General features: G+C 38.1%; 1 protein-coding gene across 14 annotated transcripts in view; it reads left to right on the top strand.

Annotated features, from left to right (window-relative positions):
* Positions 1-24,706, top strand: part of LOC138741246 (centrosomal protein of 164 kDa-like) — a 177,493-nt gene that overhangs the window by 38,435 nt on the left and 114,352 nt on the right. For 3 of the 14 annotated variants that reach the window (XM_069895013.1, XM_069895014.1, XM_069895015.1), the window contains exons 3-4: positions 2,532-2,643; positions 7,246-7,453. In XM_069895013.1, coding sequence (XP_069751114.1) covers positions 2,532-2,643; positions 7,246-7,453 — 320 coding nt within the window. Of the gene's footprint in view, positions 1-2,531; positions 2,644-7,241; positions 7,454-9,101; positions 10,818-24,706 lie in introns of those variants that run through there. The other 11 variants (XM_069895011.1, XM_069895008.1, XM_069895007.1 and 8 more) reach the window with 9 other exon arrangements.

Below are 24,706 nucleotides of genomic sequence, written 5' to 3'. Positions count from 1 at the left end.
AAGAAAGTACGTTAGCACCTCTACTTTTATGGGAGTTTGTGGAGGTTTGGTATGACACCAGAAACCCTGGCAAATTTCTAGAGGTGTGGTAGAAAGTGTACTGACCAGCTGCATCATGGGCTGGTATGGGAACACCAATACCTCTGAGTGTAAAGGCTTCCAAAAGGTAGTGAATACACCTCAGGATATCACAGGCAAATCCCTCCCCAGTATTGAGTACTTCTACAGGAAACGCTGCCATTGGAGGACAGCAGCAGCAATCGTCAAAAAACCCACACCACCTAGCACAAGCTCTGTTCTCGCTGCTCCCATCAGGAATGAGATCTAGGTGCCTCAAGACACACAGCACCAAGTTGAGGAACAGCTGCCACCCCTCTACCTTCTGAATCCTCAATGACAAACTCAGAGATTCATTTAAGGACTCTTATGCACTTTATTGATTTTTCTTTTGTTCTCTCTGTATTACACAGTCAATTTTGTTTACATTTGTTACCTGTTTGGTTCTGTGATTTGTTTATGCTGTGTATAATTCATTTTCGCCCATTACTAATTAGGAATCTCAGGGTTGTATGTAATGTCATGTATGTACTCTGACAATAAATCTCCATCTATTTGCTTGCTGTACCTTTCTACGACTCTGATAGGCACTGACGCTGGTTGGGGAATATTGGATACAGATGGTGATCTCCAGTGTTTGCAGGACATCTGATCACAAGCTAGGAAAATCCACCACAGCGAACATTTAATTTTGGTCTCCATGCAAACAATTCAAAGATTTCAATTTTGTATTCTATATTTTGGCTTGAGGATGATGTTTCAGTGCTTATCCTGGCTTAGATTAATTGATGACTTATCAGTGAGAATAGGGGTGGGACACCATGAAAGAGGTTCGAGTTGGTTTTGGTCAATCAAGAAGCAAACAAAATAGTTGAGTTATAGTTTGAAGTTTATTTGCTCCACCCATTTTATTTCTGTTTTCACACAAAATTAATATTTTTCTGTTTTGTGTAGCAATCTAATAAGACACTGAAGCTGTGAATTTCCACAGCAGGCAATAGGTTTTGAGTTTTCTTCTGTGCAGGAATGATATTATTAGTAATGTCGATGGATAAATCTTGCTGTGAAAGTCGATGCTGATTGATGATTGTTGGAAGTTCTAGTGGAGAGTGTTTGCTGCTTTGTTTTCTTTGAAAAATACATGCTTTCCTATGGTTCACAGTATGACTCTTGTGTGATGCATTAATTCCCTTCCTCAAATGGAAGTTTTTCATTGGAACAAAGTATGGGCCGAACTTTCATTTTCAGTGATACCCACATCTGAATATTACATGTGAGTTCATTTGGCTCAGAATTTATTGTGAATATAAAGCAGTGGTGTAAAATAACCAAACTGCCTCAGTAAACAGTAAGAATCTTCCTCTGCCCAACTTCACTGATGGCAAGAATTCTGCCATCCTCTTCATTTTCTAAAGAAATGGGAGAATCCTAACTTTGTAGGTACATCATTCAAATATTTTTTTAAACAAGTCTATTTTTCCTTTGACTCGAATATCCTTTCTTTTAAAATTATTTTCATTGAGTTTTATCAGAAAAACAAAAAAGCAGTAAATCAATTACAATGTACTTGAATATCCTAAGACAACCGACTAATTAACAATTCAATGAATTTTTGTTGTCAAGTAATTGACACAAACCAGTTTCAATCTGTCTTTGGGATTGTCTCTCGATGGAGTTGAAGTGTTTTCAATATCATGGATGTTTAAGAAACAAGTGACACTTCTGATCACATTATTAATGCACGCTTTTCCCATTTTAACCGCTGATGTCTGAATTATTATAATAGGTTAAAATAGGGAACTATATGGAAGAAAATTGACAACATGCCCAAATAGCTGTTTTGATAGTAGTTAAACCATGCCCCAGCCTTTTGAATATCTACAATTGTCTCAAATATTCATGAATATAGAAAAATATTAAAGACAATAAAAGCCTAAAACATTTGAAACCAGAGAAAATGCAATAAAACAATTTAAAAACATTTTGGTCAATTAAACTCAACATGTCAATGACCTTTTTGGAGCGTTGCTGTCCAATGAATTAATTGGAGCAGCAGAACCTGCACTGGTTCAATGCCCAGATTTCCCATCAGAACTGCTGTGAAACTGGAGCAAGTTGGTGTTGTACTATTGGACTCAGTGAACCTTCATGTTTTGCGAGTGGCACTCAGAAATAGTTTTAATTTTCACTCTGACACTTGTTGAAAAACAATGGAGCATAACTGGTTGAAGCCTGGGATGACTAAATAATGAAAAAAAGAAGGAAAATCTGTATCAACTATCTATTTGGTTCATATCATGTGTAAACTGGAGACCAGCACATTATGATTTGTTCATCTGGGGACTTTAATTGCCATTGTGGCCCTTTGGAATGTAATCATATTGGAGTAAGTAGTATACACTTGTGTATTGTGTGCTGCTCCTATGTTTTTACACAAAATTTAAGCTTCTATATGCAACTTTTTTTCCCCCCAGAAATCCAAGAATACGCTCGCGAGATAGGAATTAATCCTGAAAATGAACCAGAGTTGATGTGGTTAGCCAGGGAAGGCATAGTGGCACCTTTGCCCCAGGAGTGGAAACCTTGGTAAGATGGCAGAATATTTTTTACTGTTTGTGATATATCATTAAGATATAATGATGCATATGATATTTTAAAACTTCAGTTTCAACAACTTGAGTTGAATCATTCGAAGGCATTAGAGATACACTAAGCAAGCAAGAAATGAAATAGTGATTAAGTGTGTACATCTGATGAGGATGCTACTGACATCTAAGTGATGAAGCACGAACAGTCCTAACCTTGGCTGAAATGCAACTTGATTGCTACTTGTCCCCAAAGTGCTAAGTCTATCTAAGTACAAGACTGATCAATAGACAAATGCGAATAGAAAGACAAAGAATGGAAAAACTCAGCAGTTCAGATATCATCCATGGATAGAAATGGTCAGTCATCATTTTGGGCCTGAACCCCATCAAGGTTAAGATAAAATAGGTAAAATTACATATATAAAGGGGGGAAAAGAAGCTGGGGGAGGGGTCCAGAGGTATAGAATATAGGGCAGAAGGCATGGGAAGTAAAGAGAAGGGTAGAAGTAAAAACATTGGGTGGGGGTCCTTTGTGTGAGAGAGAGGGGGGAAAAATCTATGAATAGGAGAGATAGAAGCAGTGGAATCAGAAGGGGATAGGTGTTACATAAAATGAAAAATAAAGTGTTCATGCCATTAGGTTCAAGGCTATCAAGGATGAATATTAAATGTGTCATTCCTCAAGTTTACATTTTGCTCTGGATTGCATGAGGCCGAGGGCAAACATGTCACTGTGGGAATTATTGGGGGGAGGGATAAAATGGTTGTCTGCAGAAAGCTCAAATTGAGACCCAGAAAAATACATTGGTGTTCAGCAAAGCAATCACCCAGTCTGCATTTGGTCACCCTGATGTAGAGGAGGCCAGATCGTGAAGACTGAATGCAGTAGATTATGTTGAAGAATGATTGGGTGACCACTTTGCCGATGGTCCAACCTCCAGCAATTCTTTGTCTGTTCAAGATTCCAGCATTTACAGCTTTTGTGTTTCTCAAATGAGAATAGAATCCTGTTTGGTTAGAATCTTCTAACAATGATTTTCCTTCTGCTTGAGCTCAAAAATCACACATTTGTTCTTATATTTGTAATGAAGAGCAAGATTTTATGACCTATTCTTCTTTACCATTTGAAAGATATGGTAACTTTTTTTTACATCCCTTTTCCCATCCTCTACCCTATCTTCCCATCCTTTCATATTATTACAGAGTAAATAATGTAACATTTCAATATTTGCTTTGCATCCTTGGAGATGCCCAGTAAGTCAGGCAAGTGAACTTTTCTGGTCTTTGACATCATCGTAACAAGTTCAGAAACAAATAAAAGATGGATCAGTGTGAAGAACAAAAGGAATGATTGTGACAAGATAGAGATATGGAGAGTCTGTTAGTTCTGTTGGCTGAGAGGGAGTTGTGAAGGCTTGTTTGTTGGAAATGTTCTACCTGGAGATGTAAATCGAAGGACATGTACAAGTATAGAGGAGAGAAAGAACTGTAAAGGCTAGTTATCTGAAATTATTGGATTTGGTGCGGAGTCCTGATGACTCTCGTTGCAAAAGTCAGAACTGGAGGAACAATGCCTGATTTTTTTCTTTGGCTGTTTTGTCTACATACATTACAGCCATCAGAACGCATCAATGAGTACAACAATTCTGGATAATTTTTTTGGTTGGTGTTAGAAGGGCTAGTTCTGATGAAAAATCATCATCCTGTAACATTAATTTCCTCTTTTCACGGATGCAGCCTAAGTTGCAAGGTCAGCCTTTTGTTTTATTTTGTATTTCAGAAGCTCCAGTGTTCTGTATCTCACTGATCAAGCACTTCTGTTAATTTTTCTTCTCTGCCCACTTTAAATATACTCCAGACCAATTATTTCCAATTAAATTGCCTTAGTCAGCAGAACTACCATTTGCATCATGGGTTCTTTTGATCTCTAGCCTATCACAATTGTCCCATTTATTTTCTCCTGCCCACCTACTTCTTTGCAATTTAAAACTAGCATGTCTTCTAACTATATTTAGTTACGATGAAAGTCCATTCTTAAGTTCGGTATTCAGGTATGGTTTAGTACACTGCTTCAGGTCAGATTTGGTCATTGTAGATTGACTTGAATAGTGCTGGGTTGAAGGATTAAATTACATGCAGAGTTTGCATAAACTCGATTTGTACTGCTGACAAGATTGAGCTTACTGAAATGCTAAAATGGTGAAGGAGGATATCCGAGTAGATACAGACAAAGCGTCCAGAATGAATTGACACACTTTAAAATTGTAGTTCAGCCATCAGCAGTGATTGCTAGAAATTTCCAGGATGGTGGAAATGTGGATCTCTCGATGCAATTCACATTCAAAATGCTTGTATATATTGGGTCAATTGGAATTTACATACTCAAGATCAATAAATTTTGGTTGCAAAGGTGTAAAGGAAAGTTGATTGATTTGAAGTACATACCAGCCATGATCAGAATGAATAGCGCAACAGACCCCGAGGCCTTATTCCTTTTCTGTTACCATGCAAATATTGTCCTAATCAAGTCTTGTCCAACCATTATTTTAGTCTGCCGTAACTTGTCTCTTTCATTTCCATAAGAGCATACTTGTTCTTTGTTCTACAAAAGGTTGCATGTTTAACATAAATCTTCCTTTCAATTGTTAATGGGCATTTGGGGATTCAGGCATTAACATATTGCCCATAATTCTTAAAATGCCCAGTCCTAGTAATATTTGATGAAGAACTTCATTTCTGTGTCCACCTCTTCTGTAATGTGCCACTGTTGTCTCTAAAATGCAAAATTGTTCATCTGACTTGAGCTTTACTGTTGCCTTACATGTACTCTGTCAAAATCACAGTTTGAAGAGTGCTTAGTGTTGTCTTCAGTTTTTTTAAATACATCTTTTACTTTGTCATATTATAAACTATGCAATTTATAAAGTTGTGCAAAGGTCACCTCCATTGAAAATACAAAGGGAGAGCTACAAAGAGTGGAAGTGATAGGATAAGGAGAACTTGAATGTTTCCAAATTGGTGTGAATGCAAGGAAATGTGAAGTTCTAGTAATTTTTTAATTTTCTTGTAAAATTATTTTTGAGTTTTATCTACCTTACAAAATGACCATATTTTAACTTTTTAATTAAAAAAAATGCATGTTACATTAAAAAAGTGAACAAAATGTTAGCAGCCCAGGGTTCGCTTGGCAAAAAATAAAAACAGCTGCTGCCTGATGATTAAATGGCGGGTAGCACACAGGAGCCATTTATTCTTTTGTACACTTGGGACTACCGACATTTATTGCTTAATTATAGGATTCTGTGCAGAGAAGACAATGTTTGTTTAGTCATAAATGCACCATTTCAAAGTTCAGTGGAGCCTATGTAAAATTAGCTTTCATAAGGTCATACTCTACTTAAAGAAATGTTGATTTAGAATGTGGTAATTTTGTATTGTGAAGAATTGTTCTTCAGTGACAATCCATTAAAGTTTGATCTGAAATTTAAAATTCACTTATGAATTAATTTTTTGATTACATTAAATGGTTGTATTTCAATTAAATTAAATTTTTAATGAATTGCTGTAAAGGATGTAGTCCTTTGTCATCCTCTGACAGGGAACAGCAACAACCTGGTTGCCCAACCAGGCTTTCTTAAAAATTGTATTCATAATGCTTCGCAGTGCAGTCCTGGCTCCCTGATTTCTCTGCATGAATTAATGTTCTGTCCAAGATGCTCCCAATGAGGAACTGATATTCAAAAGAAAGTGTAGTCAGAATTAAAAATTTCAGCCAGGAACACTGCTGAGGAACTCGACAGGGCAGGCAGCACCTGTGGAGGGAAAGTTTCAGGTGGAGACCTTGCACCAGGACTGAGATTGCAAAGGGAAAGTAGCCAGAGTAGAAAAGTGAAGGGGAGCAATAAGACAGGATCTGGAAAGCAATAGGTGTCTCACTCTCAATCCTGATGCAGGGTCTTGACCCAAAATGTCAACTATCTCTTTCCCTCCACAAATGCCAACTGACCCACTACCAGGTGAAGCCAATGCAAGCTCAAGGAACATAGCTCATATTCTGCCTGGGAAGTTACAACCCAAAGGCATGAACATTGAATTATCTAATTTTAGGTAACCAGCACTCTCTCCATTTTTCACTCTCCTTTTAATCTCCCCCATGGCATCCCTCACATACCCTTCATTTTTTGTTAACCTATCACCCACACATGACCTCTATTGTTTCCCCTCCGTCACCCCCTGGGTGTTCTCTTCTGTCCAGCATAATTTCCTTATCTTATTATGGTTATTACTTTCCTTCATTCCTCATTCCCTTAGCTCTATTTCTCACCTCCCAGCCTCTTTGGTAACCATCCTATGTCTGGTTCCATCTGCCCCTGACCCCTTCCTCTCGTATTGTTTGTCAACTGCCTCACTCCTCCCCCTTACATCTTTACACTGGGCATCTCCCCTTTATTTTTAGTCTTGCTGAAGGGTCTTGATCACAAATGATGACCTTCACTTTGCTTCCACAAATACTGCCTGACCCGCTGAGATTTAGAGTGGGGTTTTGGGTGTAATTTGAAATATATATTTTTAAATGAGTGCTTTACTTTTCTCGAGGTAGCCAAGATGTCACAGGTGATGTCTATTACTTTAATTTTGTATCGGGCCAGTCAACCTGGGACCATCCATGCGATGAACAATACAGAAACCTGGTTTCTATGGAACGTGAGAAACTGCATGCTCTAGGTGGAAGCAAGAAGAAAGAAAAGAAAGAGAAGAAAAAGAAGAAAGAGAAAAAAGAGAAGAAAGAAAATCTATTTAAATCTACAGTAAGTTTTAAATTTTAAAGTAAGATGTAATGTTGGAATCCTTTCTTGCCTCAATTCTTTTTAAGCTTATTTTTCTTAAAGGAATGAATTCCTTGTCTGTGTAGTTTGTTTGCAGGCTGCCATTTTGAACAGATGCATATATCTGAGCATTCAGATGGATCAAGAGCAAGTTGTTTGTCATTCATACTTGCAGACTCATTGGATCATCCTTTTGGAATCATTAATGAATGAATTATCATTATGCATGACACAGTTAGTGTAGTGGTTAGCACAACACTGTTACAGTGCCAGTGATCGGGACTGGGGTTCGAAATCCATGCTGTCTGTAAGGAGTTTGTACATTCTCCCCATGTCTGCATGGGTTTTCCTCTGGGTTTCCGGTTTCCTCCCTGATTTGAAATATACTGGGGGTTGTAGGTCAAATGGGCATAATTGAGTGGCATGGGCTCATGGGCCAAAATGGCCTGTTACCGTGCTGTATGTGTAAATTAATTTTTTAAAAATTTAAATTAAGAATGGGAACCCTATTGACTTGTACTGTCCCTATCTTTCTTGCCCCTTGACCAAGAGCTCACAGGCCAAATGTAACATGGCATTGACTGGGCTAATTTGGCACAGACCATGATTATAGTCATGAAGGTTAAATACCAATGTTAACCAGCTGAGAAGATTGTACTGTACTCTTTTGTAGCTTTCCAGTGTCTCTAATACATCTCGTTGGTATTGTTCAGCTCCTCATTGTGTAAATGAGCTGAGCAATCACATTCTCTCTTCAGGCTCCTAAAGCGCTAGGACTTTTTGAATGGAAACCTCATTTGTGGTAATACTATTTAAATGAACAATTTTGCACCATAGTATAAAAATTCTCTTCAGCCTTTCTGCAACTCTTTTGACTAATGTGTTCAAGTAGTATTCATTGTGAGTACTAAATGAAACAGTAATTTCCTCAAGAAATTTATTCAATTCACATGTATGTGGATCCTAATTAATTTTTATCAAAAAATATCTGACAATATATGGTGGTATATATTGTCCTACCTTTTGGGATAAATACAATATATAGAAGAAAAATATTGTCGGGCTTCTGCTGCATTAGATTAATATGTGGTTTTAAAATATTATTTTAAATATTGAATCATAAGGAGTTTGAAAGCACTTGTTTAAAAGATTGATTCTACATTCAGATGGAGAAAGCTTATGGATGAAGCAAGAAATAGTGAAAGGAGAATCATCTTTTAGGAACAAAGGACTAGCATTGAAGTAGTCTAGTTAGGTTTCCATTTCTTTTTGCTTCACTGCATCTCTTGGTTTGTGCTTCAATCATGCATTTTCAAATACAAACGATGTGGGAAAAATAAACTCTCGCGTGCACTAATAATGTGATGCACTTGGTGAGCTTCAATGTCAGTGTCTAGTATTCCATTATTTCAAATGAGTTTTCACTTTCTTTGGGGATGCATAGTTTGTTGAGGCCCAACTGCAATGTGGGTGGCATGGGATATGGCAAATCATAACGGAAGATGCAGTGTTGTTCCCAAATAATTGAAATACCTCATAGGTAAATCTCACATTGTCTTCTTTGTTTAGGGAAGCCAGTTAGAACCAGGATTACTTCCTTCTGCATCTTACTGTAGCCTAGCTTGCTCCTCTCACAATCCACTCCACCATTTTACAAGGCTTGAATATGTTCATGATACTCAGACTGAGGATGCAAACCAAGCAGAGACCATTACCTTGCAACCATCCTTGAAGCCAATGCAGATCAATAAATGTAGAAGTGCCAATTTCCTGAGTAACCTGCCACCTTTGAAAAGAGAAAGCAGTCATCAAAAAATATTTTCAGATGTTAAAAAAATTCTAGGAAAAACTCTCCCTTTTGGTCAGAGTCCTCTAGCTATTGATTTGCATAAACTAGAAGAATCCACGATGGCTGCTGAGGCAAGTCGATGCTGGAGTTTGTCTGAATCTAATTTGGATATACAAAGCTTAGAACTTTTAACAAACAAAGAACCATCTAACATATTACAGAAGCCAATGGAATATAAAGCTGCCGAACTTCTATCTGACAACAAAAGAATTTCATTTGCACTTGACAAGCAGGTAATTGTATTCAGTGACCCAGAAAATAAAAGAGATTCAATTGAAAATCTGCAGATAGGGAATTTGGCAATTGAAGAGATGCCACAGAGTAATGTTGAAGAAAACCAGCATACTGAAAATTTGTCAGAAGAATGTGAAGTAGTATTGCCTGTTTGTGACACAAAAAATGCATTTTGCTTTAACCGTGATAATCAAATAAAGCCAGCTTCTACTGTTGAAGAGCAGAAAATGATAACAAATGTTCAAACTAATAAATGCAACCTTAATCTGATTATATCTGAGGCCTGGATGCTTGACACCAGAAAATGGACAAAGCACAGACCTATTTGAAAATATAGGAGCAGTTCATCCCACTCTTAAACCATCTAGCCACCAGGGTGAAGTTTTAACTGTCGGAACATTTTTTGATAAAGAAAACATTAAGAGAGGAATGACCAATCATAAAATCTCTGAAGCAAATATTACTGAAATAATTAGCAAAAAAATTACTGAGGAAAGAGAGGTAAACTCCTTCATCCAGAATAATGCGACAAGTCTGAAGTATGTGACAAGCAAAGATAGACAAGGTCTTTGTGATATTCTTGAGCAGTATAAAGATTTTAAGTCAGAGAAAAAAGTCTTATTGGACACCATAGATGTTGATAAACCTTGTATTGACCAGGACTTGAACCATTTGGCTAAAGAAAGTGACACCTTGTCCTTTTCCCATGCATCACTGAAACAAATTCATGCCACTGTTTGTGGCAAAAGGCTTCAAAGTTCATCTAGCAAGAAGTGTGAGGAGTTATCTTATTCAGAGGACCAGAGATTTTACCAGGAAATACTCAAAAATGTTAAAGCAAATCGAGAAATTAAAGTCTTCTCTGAAAATGTAGAGCAAGTGGTGACAAAAAGACAAATTCTCAATGTACTTAAAAAGCAAATTGAAGGTGCAGGTGATAGATTTGATTCCTCTATTTACAATGATGAGTTCCAGCCCATTCTTTTAACCACCTCACACTGCGAAGATGAAATTATTAGAATAGATCATGGAGTTGCAGGATCTATGGATGAGCTGCTTGAAGCAGTTGATTGTTCAGGGTCTGCACAAGTAGCTTTCCAGAAGCCCCAATTTTGCCATCAGCCTGGGCAGGTTGCTCAAACATCAGCAGAACGAGAAGAAGAATCTAATAAGAATACTAATCAAGAAGCATCTAACAATGCTAATTGGAATCTTGGAACTGAGGAACAACACAGAGAGGGGAATGGAAAACCAGATGAAACTGTAAGTAAGATAGTTCCTGCCTAGAATTGTTGCATTATAAAGTAAGGCATTCCTGGATACCAGGCAGCAAAAAAGTATGTAGTTTGTGGAAGTGGTTCACCAATTAATACTGTTAGACATTGTGAAATAAACGTACAGTATTTGGAAAATTGTCAACAGCAACTGGAATATGAATTTGTTTAAGGTTGTCAGTTATGCAGTAATAGGAATTTTAATTTCTGTCATTGATAGCATTAGCCCTTTAATTGTGCTATTTGGGTGACAAACAATTACAAATACAATTGCTTCCTGTTGGGTGGTAGTGATGCCATTTTTTTTGAGGCAAGATAATATCACTTTCCCAGGCATTTAACAAAATAATCAATTTTTCAATAAAATGCTCTATTCTTCAGGGCGTTTATTTAAAGTTTGTTCTTAAAACCAGTCAGCAATAAGCACATTGGTCCCAACCCAATAAATTTGCATTAGTTCATTCTGAATTTTCTTAATCTTTTATTTTTGTTTTGTGACATGTCTCAAGGTTCTAGCTCAGAAATAGGACACACACAACAAGGAGTGCAGTTGACACTGAATTTAATAAACTGGCTACTCTCTTTTATATGGTCAGGCAGACCCTGGCCACCATGTGACCGATGGACGTAACCCATCCCCGTTCAGGCTCTGATTGGTTAGATTGGCCCCTTTTACTGCAGCATCGTTGATGGGTGTGGTTTGGACACCGATTGGCCCTTTCACAATCCATCACTGCCAATTGGCTGGTAGAGCCAGTTTTGCAGCGGCCTATGGGAACAGGCCGCTGACACCTCGTGCATCCCGCTCAATTGCTGTGTTCAGGCAGTGTCTTTGTCGTCCTGCAGTGACAGCTGCAGGCCACTACAGTTTATTATTATTATGTTTGGGCTCTATCCTCATTTCTCAAATCCCTACCTTATTGAATGGCCGTAATTAAGTTTTTTTTTAAATCTGGAGTTAATCGATAGGATTTCCATGTCAAATTTAACTAAACCCAGTAATTTAGCAAAGGATCAATGGCGTAAAGATTATTCAACAATAGGGCTTTAAGCATTTTGATTTCTCCAGATTTTAAATGCCAGTAATCTGCAAATCTGATGTTCAATCTCGTTTGCATCTGTGAATCTCCCTACTGTTGTGAAGGGAGACAAGTAGACACTTTTTGTTCATTCACATAATAAATCTTTCTACTTGGAGTGTGTGCTGATTGTAAATGTTTTTTTGTCAACAATGGTTGCATTTTCTGTTTGCCTCCACGTTACCAAGCATTTGGATTTTAAATGGAACTTTATCAGGCCTTTGTCATTTGATTTTTGCAGCTCTGTGTATCAAAGCTAAGCAACTTCTTTCTAGTTCAAGAAAGTCATTATAAAGAATGTGTAATTCGAGACTTGAGGGTTACTATCAGCTGTCAATTAGTATCATATTCCCATTGCAGACCACTGCAAAGTCCTCTGCATTTCTCATATTTTTATTTTTAGTTGCATTTCAACTTACTGTGTGTAGTAAAATTGAGAATTTTAAACTCCTTTTTTTTGCTGAATATAATTACTGAAACTCAATTTTTCATGGTTTTTGGATATTTTTGAAGAATATTGACCTTGAACCATATTCATGGATATAAGAGTGGCATGTATGGGAGCTAATTTGGATACCATTAGCAGCATTAAATGCTTCTAAAATTCAATGCTACTTCAACAATATATGGTACTGACAGCTCAAAAGAATATTCTGATTACATAAATATACCAATTCTGTTCAAAGTCAGCTTTATACTTGGATAATTATCTTTGAAGAACCCAATTAAGATGGCGTATTGATACAATTTCAATTTTAAAAATCATTTCTCAAGTTTTGAATTATTAAAGGAATTTGTTTGATGATCACAAAAGTTTACAAAAAATTTTTTTTGACTATTTCATTGATTTGTTCTTCAATCTTTTTATCCTGTGCTTTCATTTCACTCCATGTTTTGCAGAATAAAGACTGCCTGAAATTAGAGCAAGACAAAAGTGCCAAAAGCAATCCTACCAAACCAGAATTTTTCAACCAATCAATTTCAAGAATCTCTCATTTTCAGTCTCTTTCTTTTAATGTCTGCTTTCTTTCTTAGCTGGCAAAGCATTCACCCTTGGCATCTGAAGAATTGATGTGATGCATGTCATTTTCCACTCTCATGCTCATTTTATTTTACATGATATGAACAGCTGCTGATAGAATAGTTTGTATATGATTTAAAGCTCTGTAAAATAGGATTCCTTTTCGGATTTATTCTTGAATCTTTGTATCAAAATCTAGGAATAAAAATCAAATTGCAGGATAAGGTCTGGTACCACTTTTTTTTTAAAAAAAACAATAGTCAAGGAAGCATTGTTTGTAGACAGACTCAATCTTCATACCCAAAATGTTGATTCATTTGTTCCTTCTAGAAGCCATGCACACAGGAATTGTTAAGCAGTTAAATAAAGATATATTCCTGAAAATCAAACTAATGGAGGAACTCAGCGGGCCAAACATCATTTATTGGAGGCAAAGGGATGATTCAAGGTGGCACTTTTGCCATCCTGATGCAAGATTTCTACCCAAAATATCGACTGCATCTTTGCTTCCGTAGGTGCTACTTGATCCGCTATCTTTTTTCAAGCAATTAGCATGTTCTCTTGATCCAGATTCCAGCATCTGCAATCTTTTGTCCCTTGAGAACTTAATGTAGTGCTTTATCAATGAATAAGATTTTTTTTAAGTTATGGTTGGGCTCTTTAGTGTTACTTTTTATGCAGAATAGCTCTGGCTTTACAATGGTAATAATAGTTAAGGCAATCAGTAATCACTCATATTTACAAATAAACTGATTAATAGCTTCCCACATCCGAGAAGCTTAATTACATGTAGGTATGAGAAAGTTCCTGCCTAAATTGCCCTGCCTCTCCAGAAACTTTATCCTGTGATCCTGCAAGCCATCACATTGCAATATGAAAATTAAAATGTGATATTTGTCCATTGGTTGTTCTTTAAATACATTGTCCATTTAATGTTGACATTTTAACTATGGTAAATCTTCATTACTGACAAATGGCCTATCTGGCTATGCACATCAACTTATAAAATTCTGAATTCATGGCTGTGCACATCTGCTTATAAAATTGTGAAGTCACGTTTTCAGAGATTTTATTTTTACAGGGTGTCTTTTTAAAACTTTATCTCCCTTGTCTGACTCCTGATCTTTTTTTTTTGCTATCTTCTGCAGGCAATTGTTCCCCCACTGCACTCAACCTATACACTTGTGCTGCTTCTTCCCCAACCTTTTAATTCTGCCTGATTTTTGCTCTTACCTTGAAGAAGGGCTCAGGCCTGAAACGTTGGATATATACAGTATCTTTATCGCCTATGGCTGCTGCAAAACTTGCATTCTGCCAGTATTTGTGTTTTTACATGTACTAATTCTAATCACAGCAGTGCAGCTGCAAAAATCCACAATGCTTTGTGTAAGTGCAACGAATGCCATTGACTGAGTAAAGTCAGAGTATTTTTATGAAATAAATAATTTTAAGAATTTGTTAATTATCAGATTCGGCTTTAATGCATTCACAATATCATTGGAATCCAAGCAAGGAATAGAATTGTGAAGTTGTTCAGCAAAAGATCTTAGCTTTATTTTCAATATTCAGAATAATTTCTTCCAGCTCAACCATATTCCATCCCAAATTTGTGCTTAGTTCCCCTTTTTCTGATCTGAGGCCCAAATGTCCAGCCGATATGCAAAAATGGTCCACTCCACTGCAACCTGTTGGAAATCAGAAATGAACTACAGGTACACCCCAACTTGCGACCTGTGAGACTTGTCCATCCACACATATGACCAAATTTTTAAAACATAAACTGCATTAATTTAATATTTTAATGTTGCATTTGACATGCTATAACAGGGATACAGGGCATGTAAGAGCCAAAATGTGCATACTTGCTTAGTCGGTGTCTGAGATCCATAGGCTGGGTGTGGCCATCTTGATTCCTGTGTGCATATGTGGTGGCTTCGTGTATTGGAGTTTGGTTGGTGCATGTGCAAGAGTTAAAACTTTGTTTGTCAAATACAACATTCAATTTAAAAGTTTGCTTTAAGTGTTCGGAACTCCATGTGTACGGGAAAAATTCCAATTTGCATCCATTTCGAGATACGACTAATCCTTCGGCCCCAATTATGGTCGTAAGTTGGGAAGCACCTGTACTGCAAACACATAACAGATTAGAGAGCATCTTTGAAGAAGATATTTCAGAAGCAGACCTTCTGCCAGAACTGATCTAATTAGATGAGTTTCATTGTGTACATTAAGCTTCAGCACAGTTGTTTTTAGGCATATACCATGGTAAACAGGCCCCTAACAAGCTACAGTCACTGTATGTATTTGGAGGGTGGGACGAAACTGGAGCACCCAGGGAAAACCTAATACAGATGCAGAGAGAATGTACAGACTCCTTACAGACAATGACAGATTCAAGACTGGGTCACTGGCATTGTAATAGTCTTGCACTAACTATTGAATTTGAACATAATGAAATTCCAAATGGTAGCTGCCTTGAATGAAATTACTCTGCCAGTGTGAGTTCAGAATATGGAGATTTTTTGTAATGGAACTTGGTGAAATACTAAAAAAAATTATGAAAACATAGGAAATTCAATAATTTAAAATCTCTTTGTTGGAGTGCTGGAGCAGTTGCCCTTCTAATGAGAAAATGGAATTCTTGCTGAATTCTTAGTAATGGCCTTGTTGATTCACAGAGATTTCCTGGAGAAGATCTTCACTTAGTTACAATTCCAGCACAACATAAACAGTAAAAACACAACGTTAGAGAAGCTCAGCAGGTCAAACAGCATATTTTGTATAGCAAAGATAAAGATACATAACCAATGTTTTGGAAAGTTGCAAGTTTCTTATCCTGCTCTTAATTTCCTGATTTAATTTATTAGCAACACAAGGCAAAACATGTTTTTTTAAAATTGGGGGGGTGGGCAGGGGGGGAAGAGCATAGTACAGGAGAAACTCAGCAGGTCACGCAAACAACTTGAAGTGCGAGATTCTCATGAGGAATGTGTTTGGATTTTATCATTGGTGCATTTTGTGTATTTCTAAAAACAAATACAGACCTCTGGTTAGCTTTTTTTTGCAAGATAATTCCACAAAGAGGAGTGGAGACGTATGCCCCAAACACCAGGAATGACTCACCACTCCTTGGACTTTTCCCCTCTTTCTTCTGTGAACACTGTTCATAAGAGAGCTTTAACCAGAAATATTGGCAGGCCCCTCAGTAGAAAGTGAATAGGATTACACTGTTCTAATTTCTCCCAATACTTGACATTTTGCATGACTTTAGTTTGCGAAAATTAAAATGGCATCAACCAGCTGCGACTCTTCATTCCATATAGAATATTGTTTGTATGACAATATACAGCTTTACAGTTTCACAAGTACTTGTATTTGGACAGTCTTGAATTACCGAGGAAAATATCCGACAGTGGTTCACAGAAGCCACATAGGATAAAATTGCCAGTGGAAATGACACAATATGTTCATTATGGAAGCTAGTAGTGTGAGAGGTGAAGTTTGGGAAGACTGTGCTTGGAGGGAGAAGGGAATTTGAGAAAGGGAGGAGATGTCACAGAGGGTACCATCAACTATATGCCTAACTACAGTCAAAGTGAAGCCTCTTCTTGAAGAAGGATATTTTAGTTGTCTTGGACCTGATTCGGAGAGTAAATGAGGCAGGGATGATGAAACTGGGAGAAAAGGATGGCCTTCTTGTAGGAGGAAGGGTAAGAAGAGTTGTGATCTAGGGAGCTGTGCAAGTTGGAGGGTTGATAGGAAATATTTGTGGGTAGTTTGTGGCAACAGATCCTGAAAGGGGAGAGAAATGTCATAAATGGTCCAAGTGAATTTGAGACCCGGGTGGAAATTGAGAATGAAGGTGATTTTTTTTTTAAATGAAATTTTTTTCTAGGTGTAGGAAGCAGCATCAGTGCAATGGAAGATGTAAATGAGAGAGTTGGGACATGTACCACAAAGACAGCTCCACATTGCAAAGGAATTTAGCTAAAACACATGCCAATGTGCATTGCTACAAGTTTCATGTGATCAAAAGAACTTCTTGAGGGCAAGAGCAATTTCTGCCAGGTAGATGAGAGAACTGGTTGGATTTTTGTTTTAGAAAGAAGTGTAGGGCTTTAAGACCTCCCTGATTGAGGACAGTGGGGTCTAAAGACTTGGGCTCAATAGTGAAGGTGATACAGTTGGGATTGCAGAATTGGAAATTATAAAAATGGACATGCCATGTATCCCTGGTGTAGGTGGGAAGGGACTGGGCAAAGTGAGACAGAATGTGAAGAGTTAAGTTCAGTGGGGTAGAGTAGATGCAAACAATGGGCCTACCAGGGCAATCCTGTTTGTTGATCTTGATGTGCATTCCAAACAATTTCATTGATACCCTTTAACTTGAGCTTTACTGGTGCACCCTGATTCTCAATTTGACTAAATACTGCCTCGATGCCAAGGGCAGTCTGAGCTCTGCCTTTCAGCATTTTGGCATTTGTGTGGAAAAAGATTGTGAGGTCTGGAGCCAAGTGGTTCTGACTGACACTCCAACTAGCCATTGATGACAAGATGATTTGATAGTTAGTGCTGCTTGATGGTGCTATCAATGATCCAATCTATTACTTCTAATTATTGAGCATAGACTGATTGGGTAGTAATTAGCTGAATCGGAGTTGTCCAGCTTTTGTAAGCAGGATGTGCCTGGCAATTTTCCATATTATGGGGTAGATGCCAGTACTATAACTGTTCTAAGCAGCTTGGCTTGAGGTGGAGCTCCAGGCTCCAGACCTATAGCTGGAATGTCGCCTGGCCCAATAACACTGGACAATAATATTTTCCAAAAGCTTTTCTTCCTGAAAAAAAAATTGGCGTTTATGATAGACAACTTCCAGCTGAACATAAAGATAATTTCAGATTTGCTGCATCACATAGAAAGTGGAGAACCATTAAATTAACTTTTATTTAATTTAGAATGAATAATCGCATAATGATGCTGACATTGCATTAGTTCAACTGACCAAACAAAATGTTTTGCTGCTGATTTTTGTTTGTACTCTGCATCTGATGCCTCTCGTGTCCAGCAATAGTCGGCCAACATTTCTGTGGTTGCATGTTCATCACCGACTGCGCCAGGATCAGCAGGGAAGAATCCAAGTGAAAAATGAAGAAAATGAATTTTATGACATGTTGCACTTCATGGTTTTGTATGATTGAAGAAGAGTTAGGAAATCACAAAAATAGTTACATGTAAAAAAAATGGTACGTGATAGGAACATTTTAAGGTGATTTTTGTGATCAGCAACCTGAAATCCATTAAAAACCCAAAAGTGCTCAGAAAGCAAAATCTTTATTGCTGAGTGCAACCTTTTCTGTTCTGTTGCCCTGAGCTGTTTCTGATGTCTAGTATCTGTGGTTCTCAGGAAGAAGCCTGAAGTCTAGTTTCTTTAATGGTGGGATCTTGGGAGGAGCCAGAGATGAATTGTCTGTTTGGCACTTTGGCCAAATGTGGTTGCAATGCTTTAATCTTGTATATAGTAGCTAAATGCTGTGTTCAGTCATGGTTGTGGATCTGGATGTTCATTGATCCTCCTACCTGTGGCTGTTTAATTATCTACTGCAACTTGCAAGTAAGACCACAAAGCTTGTTTCTAATCTATTGGATGTGAGTTTGCAGAGGTTTCACATTAGAGACCCTGGCAAATTTCTACAGATATCTGGTGGAAAGTGTGCTTACCTGCTGCATCATAGTCTGGTATGGGGACACCAATACCCACAAGCATAAAAGTCCTGCAAAAGTTGGTGGACACAGCCCAGGACCTCACAGGCAAACCCCTCCCCATCATTGAGAGCATCTACAGGGAATGCAGCCATCGGAGAGCAGCAGGAGTAATCAAGGATCCACACCACCTTTCATGCACTCTGTTCTTGCTGCTGCCATCAGAAAAGAGGTCTAGGTGCCACAAGACTCACACCAGCAGGTTCAGGAACAGCTTCTACTCCCTTCACCACAGGACTGCTCAACAACAATCTCAATCAGGAACTCATTTAAGGACTCTTGGTTTTGCAGTGTATTGTTGGGGTTTTTCCCGCTCTCTATTGCACAGTTGTTTACATTTGTTTCTTTGTTTAAATGTGTACATTGAGTGTACACTTTTGCACCACCAATAAGTGGTAATTCTGCCTGGCCTCCAAGAAAATGAATCTCAGGGTTGTAAGTGATGTCATGCATGTACCCTGACGATAAATCTGAAATCTGAAGTTAGCTCTGTTTCTTGCTCGCTGGTTTTGCTGTCATGTATTTATTGCAGCTTCAATTGGTTGGCATCTGAGTATTCTTAGGAATTCCTGGGGCTGCTTTGGAATAGTGTATTAAGGCTTTTGTATTCATTTTATTTCTCTGCCTAAACATTTAATACTGCAGGAATTTAAGTGAATGTGATCAATTAATGGTTGTATTCAGATGCTACTGCACATAGATTAGTTTTCCAGTTCTTCACTGAACCAGCCTCTAAATACACAAAATTCTTGAATGTAAACCTAGATTTTGAAAGTATAATTAGGGATTGATACAAATATGACCTCTGACAAAATGAGATTTAAATATCACTCATGCTGTAAACTCCCTTCCATCACCTCAAGGCATTTAGTTACACAATGAAAAAAGTGTACTTATTTTTTTTTAAATCACAGAAATTGAATTGTAATCAGAATCTAGTCAATAGAAAATATTTTTATTTTTGGAAAATTATCTGTATTATCAGCATAAATTAAAGTTTCAGCATGATTAGATGTTATTAGTGCAGCATCAGCAGGCAGCATTAATCCCTTCAGTCCAGGCTGCTTTGGAAACAAAAAGCCACCAAACTGATTAAGTATTTTGAATTACACTTTTGCTTTACTACATAACAATTGGGGACCTTCATAATAGTTGAACATTTTAATAGTTTAGTATGCAATGTAAAAGAGATGGTCCTTCATCTGAACCCATCACAAATATTCTGTGTTTGCAAATCTTATCACAATTCACCAAATTTCAAGAATATATTTTGGAAAAGAGTTGGGGTTTAGGAGAGCCAGAAGGGAGCACGAGAAGGCCTTGGGAAGTAGGATTCAGGAAAGTCATAAGGCATTCTATGCATAGGCATTATATGAAGAACAGAAGAATAATGAGAGTGAAGGTTAAGGATAAAGGAGGCAACACATGCCTGGAGGTAGGGAAGTCCTAAATAAATACTTTGCTTCAGTGCTCACTGGAGAGAGGGATCTTGGTCAATGTGAGGTGAGTATTGAACAAGCTTGTGTGCTGGGGCATGTTGAGGTTAAGAGAAGAGGAAGCGCTGGATCTTCTTAAAAACAGAACCAGATGAGATGTACCCCAGGTTACTACAGGAAGTGAGGAAAGTGATTGGTCAGGCATTGGCAATGATCTTTGCATCCTCCCTGGCTACAAGAGAGGTAGTGGAGGATTGGAGAATGGAAAAGTTGGTCCCCTTGTTTTAAAAAAAGTAATAGGGAAAATCCTGGAAATTATAGATCAGTGAATCTTACATCAGTTGTGGGAACACGAAGTTGGGTAGCGGGGTTGGCTGTGTTGAGGATGCTAAGAGGGTGCAGAGTGATTTGGACAAGTTAAGCGAGTGGGCCAGGACGTGGCAGATGCAATATAATGTGGATAAATGCGAGGTTATCCACAGGAAAGAGGACTATTAACAGGCATCTGTTTAGGAAAAGGGGAGATGCAGAGAGACTTGGGTATTGCTGTGCATCAGTCGATCAAAGTGGGCATGCAGGTGCAGCAGGCGGGGAGGAGGGCAAATGGTATGTTGGCGTTCATAGCAAGAGGATTTGAGTACAGAGATCTTGCTGCTGCTGTACAGGGCCTTCGTGAGACCACACCTGGAATACTGCATGCAGTGTTGGTTGTCTTATCTGAGGAAGGACATCCTTGCCATGGAGGGGGTGCAGAGAAGGTTCACTAGACTGATACCAGGAATCGAAGGACTTGCATACGAAGAAAGGTTGGATAGACTAGGCTTGTATTCTCTGGAATTAAGAAGATTGAGGGGGAAATATAAAATTCTTAAGGGTTTAGACAAACTAGATGCAGGTAGGTTGTTTCCAATGCTGGAAAAAAAACAGAACCTGGGGTCAGTTTAAGGATAAGGGGGAAGTTTTTTAGGACTGAGATGAAGAAAAATTTCTTATCTCCGAGGGTGGTAGATCTGTGGAATTCTTTGCCACAGGAAGTAGTTGAGGCTGGTTCCTTATCAAAATTTAAGAGTAAGTTAGATTTGGCCCTTGTGGCTAAGGGGATCAAGGTGTATGGGGAGAAGGCAGGAACCAGGTACTAATCAGCCATGAGCATATTGAATGGCAATGTTGGCTTGAAGGGCCAAGTGGCCTACTCCTGCACCTATATTTCTATGTTTCTAACATTATTGGAGAGGATCCTTAGGAACAGGATTTACGAGTATTTAGAGAGGGATAGTCAGCGTAGCTTTGTGGAGGGTAGGTCATGCCTCATGAGCTGAATTGAGTTTATTGAGGAAGTAACAAAAGACATTGATGAAGGTTGGACAGTAGATGTGGGGTACATGGATTTCAGTATTTGACAAGGATCCTCATGGTAAACTCATTCCAAAAAATGTCATGAGGCATGGAACCTTAGCTGTCTGCATATAGAATTGGCTTACCTGCAAAAAGCAGAGGGTAGTAGCAGATGGAATGTATTCTGCTTGGAGGACAGTGACAAGTGGAATTCTCCATGGATCTGTTCTGGGACCCTTGCTCTTTGTGATTTTTGTAAATGACCTAGACGAAGAACTAGAGGAATGGATCAGTAAGTTTGCAGATGACTTTAAGATTGGGCAGAAAAGTGGCAAATGGAGTTCAATCCAGATAGATGTGAAGTGAAGCATTTTGTTAGGTCAAACGATGGCAGAGTACAGGGTTAATGGCAGAATTCTTAACAGCGTGGAAGGACAGCAGGACCTTGGGGTCCAAATCCATGGCTCTCTTAAGGTTGCTGTGCAGGTGGAAAGGATAACAAGTCTTATGTTATGCTGGCATTCATTAGTAATGTTGCACCTCTATAAAACTCTGGTTCGAACACACTTGGAATATTGTGTTTAGTTCTTGTTGCCTCATTAGAGGAAGAATGTGGAAGCTGTGGAGAAGGTGCAGAGGAGATTTACCAGGATGTTTCCTGGATTGAAAAATAAATCATATGAGGCAAGGTTAAAGAGCTAAAGCTTTTCTCTTTGGAGTGAAGAAGGATGCGAGATGACTAAATAGATGTCTACAAGGTTATGAAAGGCATAGATAGACAAGGTGAAGGGAGGAAAGTTTAGGGGACTCCTCAGGGGTAAAGTTTTTTTTGACACAGTAGTAGGTGCATGGAATGCATTGCTGCAGATGATGCTGGAAGCTGGTACAATTGGGACATTCAAAAGACTCAGGTGTATGGATGCAAGAAAAATTGAGGATTATTGGTGCAAGGTAAGGAAGATTTAGTTGAGTAAGTTTATATTAGGTCGGCACAACATCATGGGCCTAAGGTTCTGTACAGTGCTGTAATATTTTATGAGACTACATTCTTGTATGTACTTAGCTCTAGATTCTTTCCTACTGCTTTTGTGCATTTCTGTTATTGGACAGCAAGAGTACTGCACTGTCTGTCATAAAGTGAACTGAATTTGCGCTAACCTATTAAAAGAAAGAACTTTGTCTCATTATGAGCTTCAGTAAATGCAATGAAGGTAGTACATTTGATGGACCTTTATTTAGTGAGCCGTGTTTTACAATTTCTATATGACTAAATTGAATTGTAATTAATGTAGAGCAACTGTCTGTATTGCCTAATTTTAAGCATTTTGCTTTTTTCAAAACTATTTGAAGCCATTACAAGATTTTGAAATTGACCACACGTTAGTATATTTGAAGTTAATGAATTCCATTTACAATAACAATATAGCATTGATACTTTATAGAATTTTAATTTTCTCTCACTTATGATGTCCTTGGGCACAGGCCATTCTGTGCATTTATAAGTTTAACTGTGAGACAACTTGTGGAAGTGAAAATTGTCATTTTTAATTTTTTTGGAGGACAGTAACCAACTCTCTGTAGCTTTTCATCATGATGTGTCTGAGATTAACATTTTGCACAGTCAGAATCCAACTGTGCAAGGTGTCGTTTCTCCTTGTAGGAGGCCCATTCAATAATCTGATAACCAGAAAGAAACTATCTTTGAATCTGATGCTGCATGTGTATCTTCTATCCAAGGAGGAGGAGGAGAGTGTAACCAGGAGATGTGTCCTTTAATATGTTAGCTACTTTTCTGATGTAGCGGGAAGTTGATGGATTAGAGGGTGATTTGTATCATGGAAAAACTCTGCAGTCTTGGGCAGAACAGTTCCCATACTGTCGATGAGTGATTGTACAGGTGCAACCTCAATAGATTCCCTCCTGGGATAGGTAGGGACCCAAGCAAGAGCTTGCTGGATGAGGAAGGATAGAGAATATGTTGAAATAAAAAGTGAAGAGTCATGGAAGAACCAGACTGACCACAGTGAAGTGAAGAGGATGGGAAAGGGAGCTGAAAAGGAAAATAAATTATGCAATGAGAGAATGTGAGAACAGAATGATATTTAATATAAAGGTCTTCAATGGAACTCTTAAACAGGAAGTGGGGAATGAGAGTGGGACAGAACCTTTGTACCGATTCCAGTAAATGTAGCAAGGGTTACTCCCTTTTGGAATTTAAAAAATTACTATTTCTCCAAGCCCTCATGCCAACTTTAAACACCTGGATTTTTATGCCTAGGCACATAAGGATGGGATTGGTTTGTCTGTTAATCAACTTATCTAAGTCTCTGCATTGAGATCTTAATCTCTGCATTGAGATCTTAAGATATGCATTCTGTTCCTCCACATATTTCAGTACCCTCCTTATTTTTGTTTTATTAATGTTTACCCTGGACAAAGTAATCTCACTATTTTGTGGAAACATTTGCTATATTGCTGCTATGGAGGATAGTTCTTGCCTCTTCGTCCTAAATTCATTGATTTAAATCACTCTTCAGCCTGTAATAAGGTCAAAGCGATAACCTGGGTTAAAGGCCAACATGTCAGTTGTCTTTTAGTTGAAAATAAAAAGATTTTGAATGCTGTAAATGTGAAATAAAACCAAAATACTGGAAGCAATTACAGATCAGGCCTCATCTGTAGAAAGAAAAACTGTTAAGGTTTTGGGACAAGAATGGGGGAAAAAAATAAAATTAGCTGGCTAACAGTTGCAGAGATATTGGAGGAGAGAAGGATGAGACCAAAGGAATATCTCTGATAAGATGAGGGGAGGAATACTGGGAGCACCTGCTAAAAACCTGAACGTCTTTGAAATCTTAGCTGCACTCGGTTCTGTAACAACCTTCCTGCAATATGGTGATCAGAACTCTCGCTGTGTTTTCAAATGGTGTTTTCTGCATTTTGATTATGATCCCCTTGCTCTTGTATTTTATGCCTCAACACAGAAGACATCTGTTTGCCTTATTAATCATCTTGTCTAACTCTTGCTGCATTGAGATTTGAGAAAATATGCTGTTCTTCCACATACTTGAATCCCCTACCATATCTTTTTGTATTTTCATGACATTTGCCCTCCCAAACTATTACTCTTTTTGTCTCTGTCTGTCTCTGTCTGTCTCTGTCTGTCTCTGTCTGTCTCTGTCTGTCTCTGTCTGTCTCTGTCTGTCTCTGTCTGTCTCTGTCTGTCTCTGTCTGTCTCTGTGTGTG

The sequence above is a fragment of the Narcine bancroftii genome, chromosome 8 (genome assembly GCF_036971445.1).
Source record: "Narcine bancroftii isolate sNarBan1 chromosome 8, sNarBan1.hap1, whole genome shotgun sequence".
Classification (NCBI taxonomy): Eukaryota; Metazoa; Chordata; class Chondrichthyes; order Torpediniformes; family Narcinidae; genus Narcine; species Narcine bancroftii.
The sequence above is the reverse complement of the archived record's forward strand: the minus strand, read 5'-3'. Positions and strand labels throughout refer to the sequence as shown.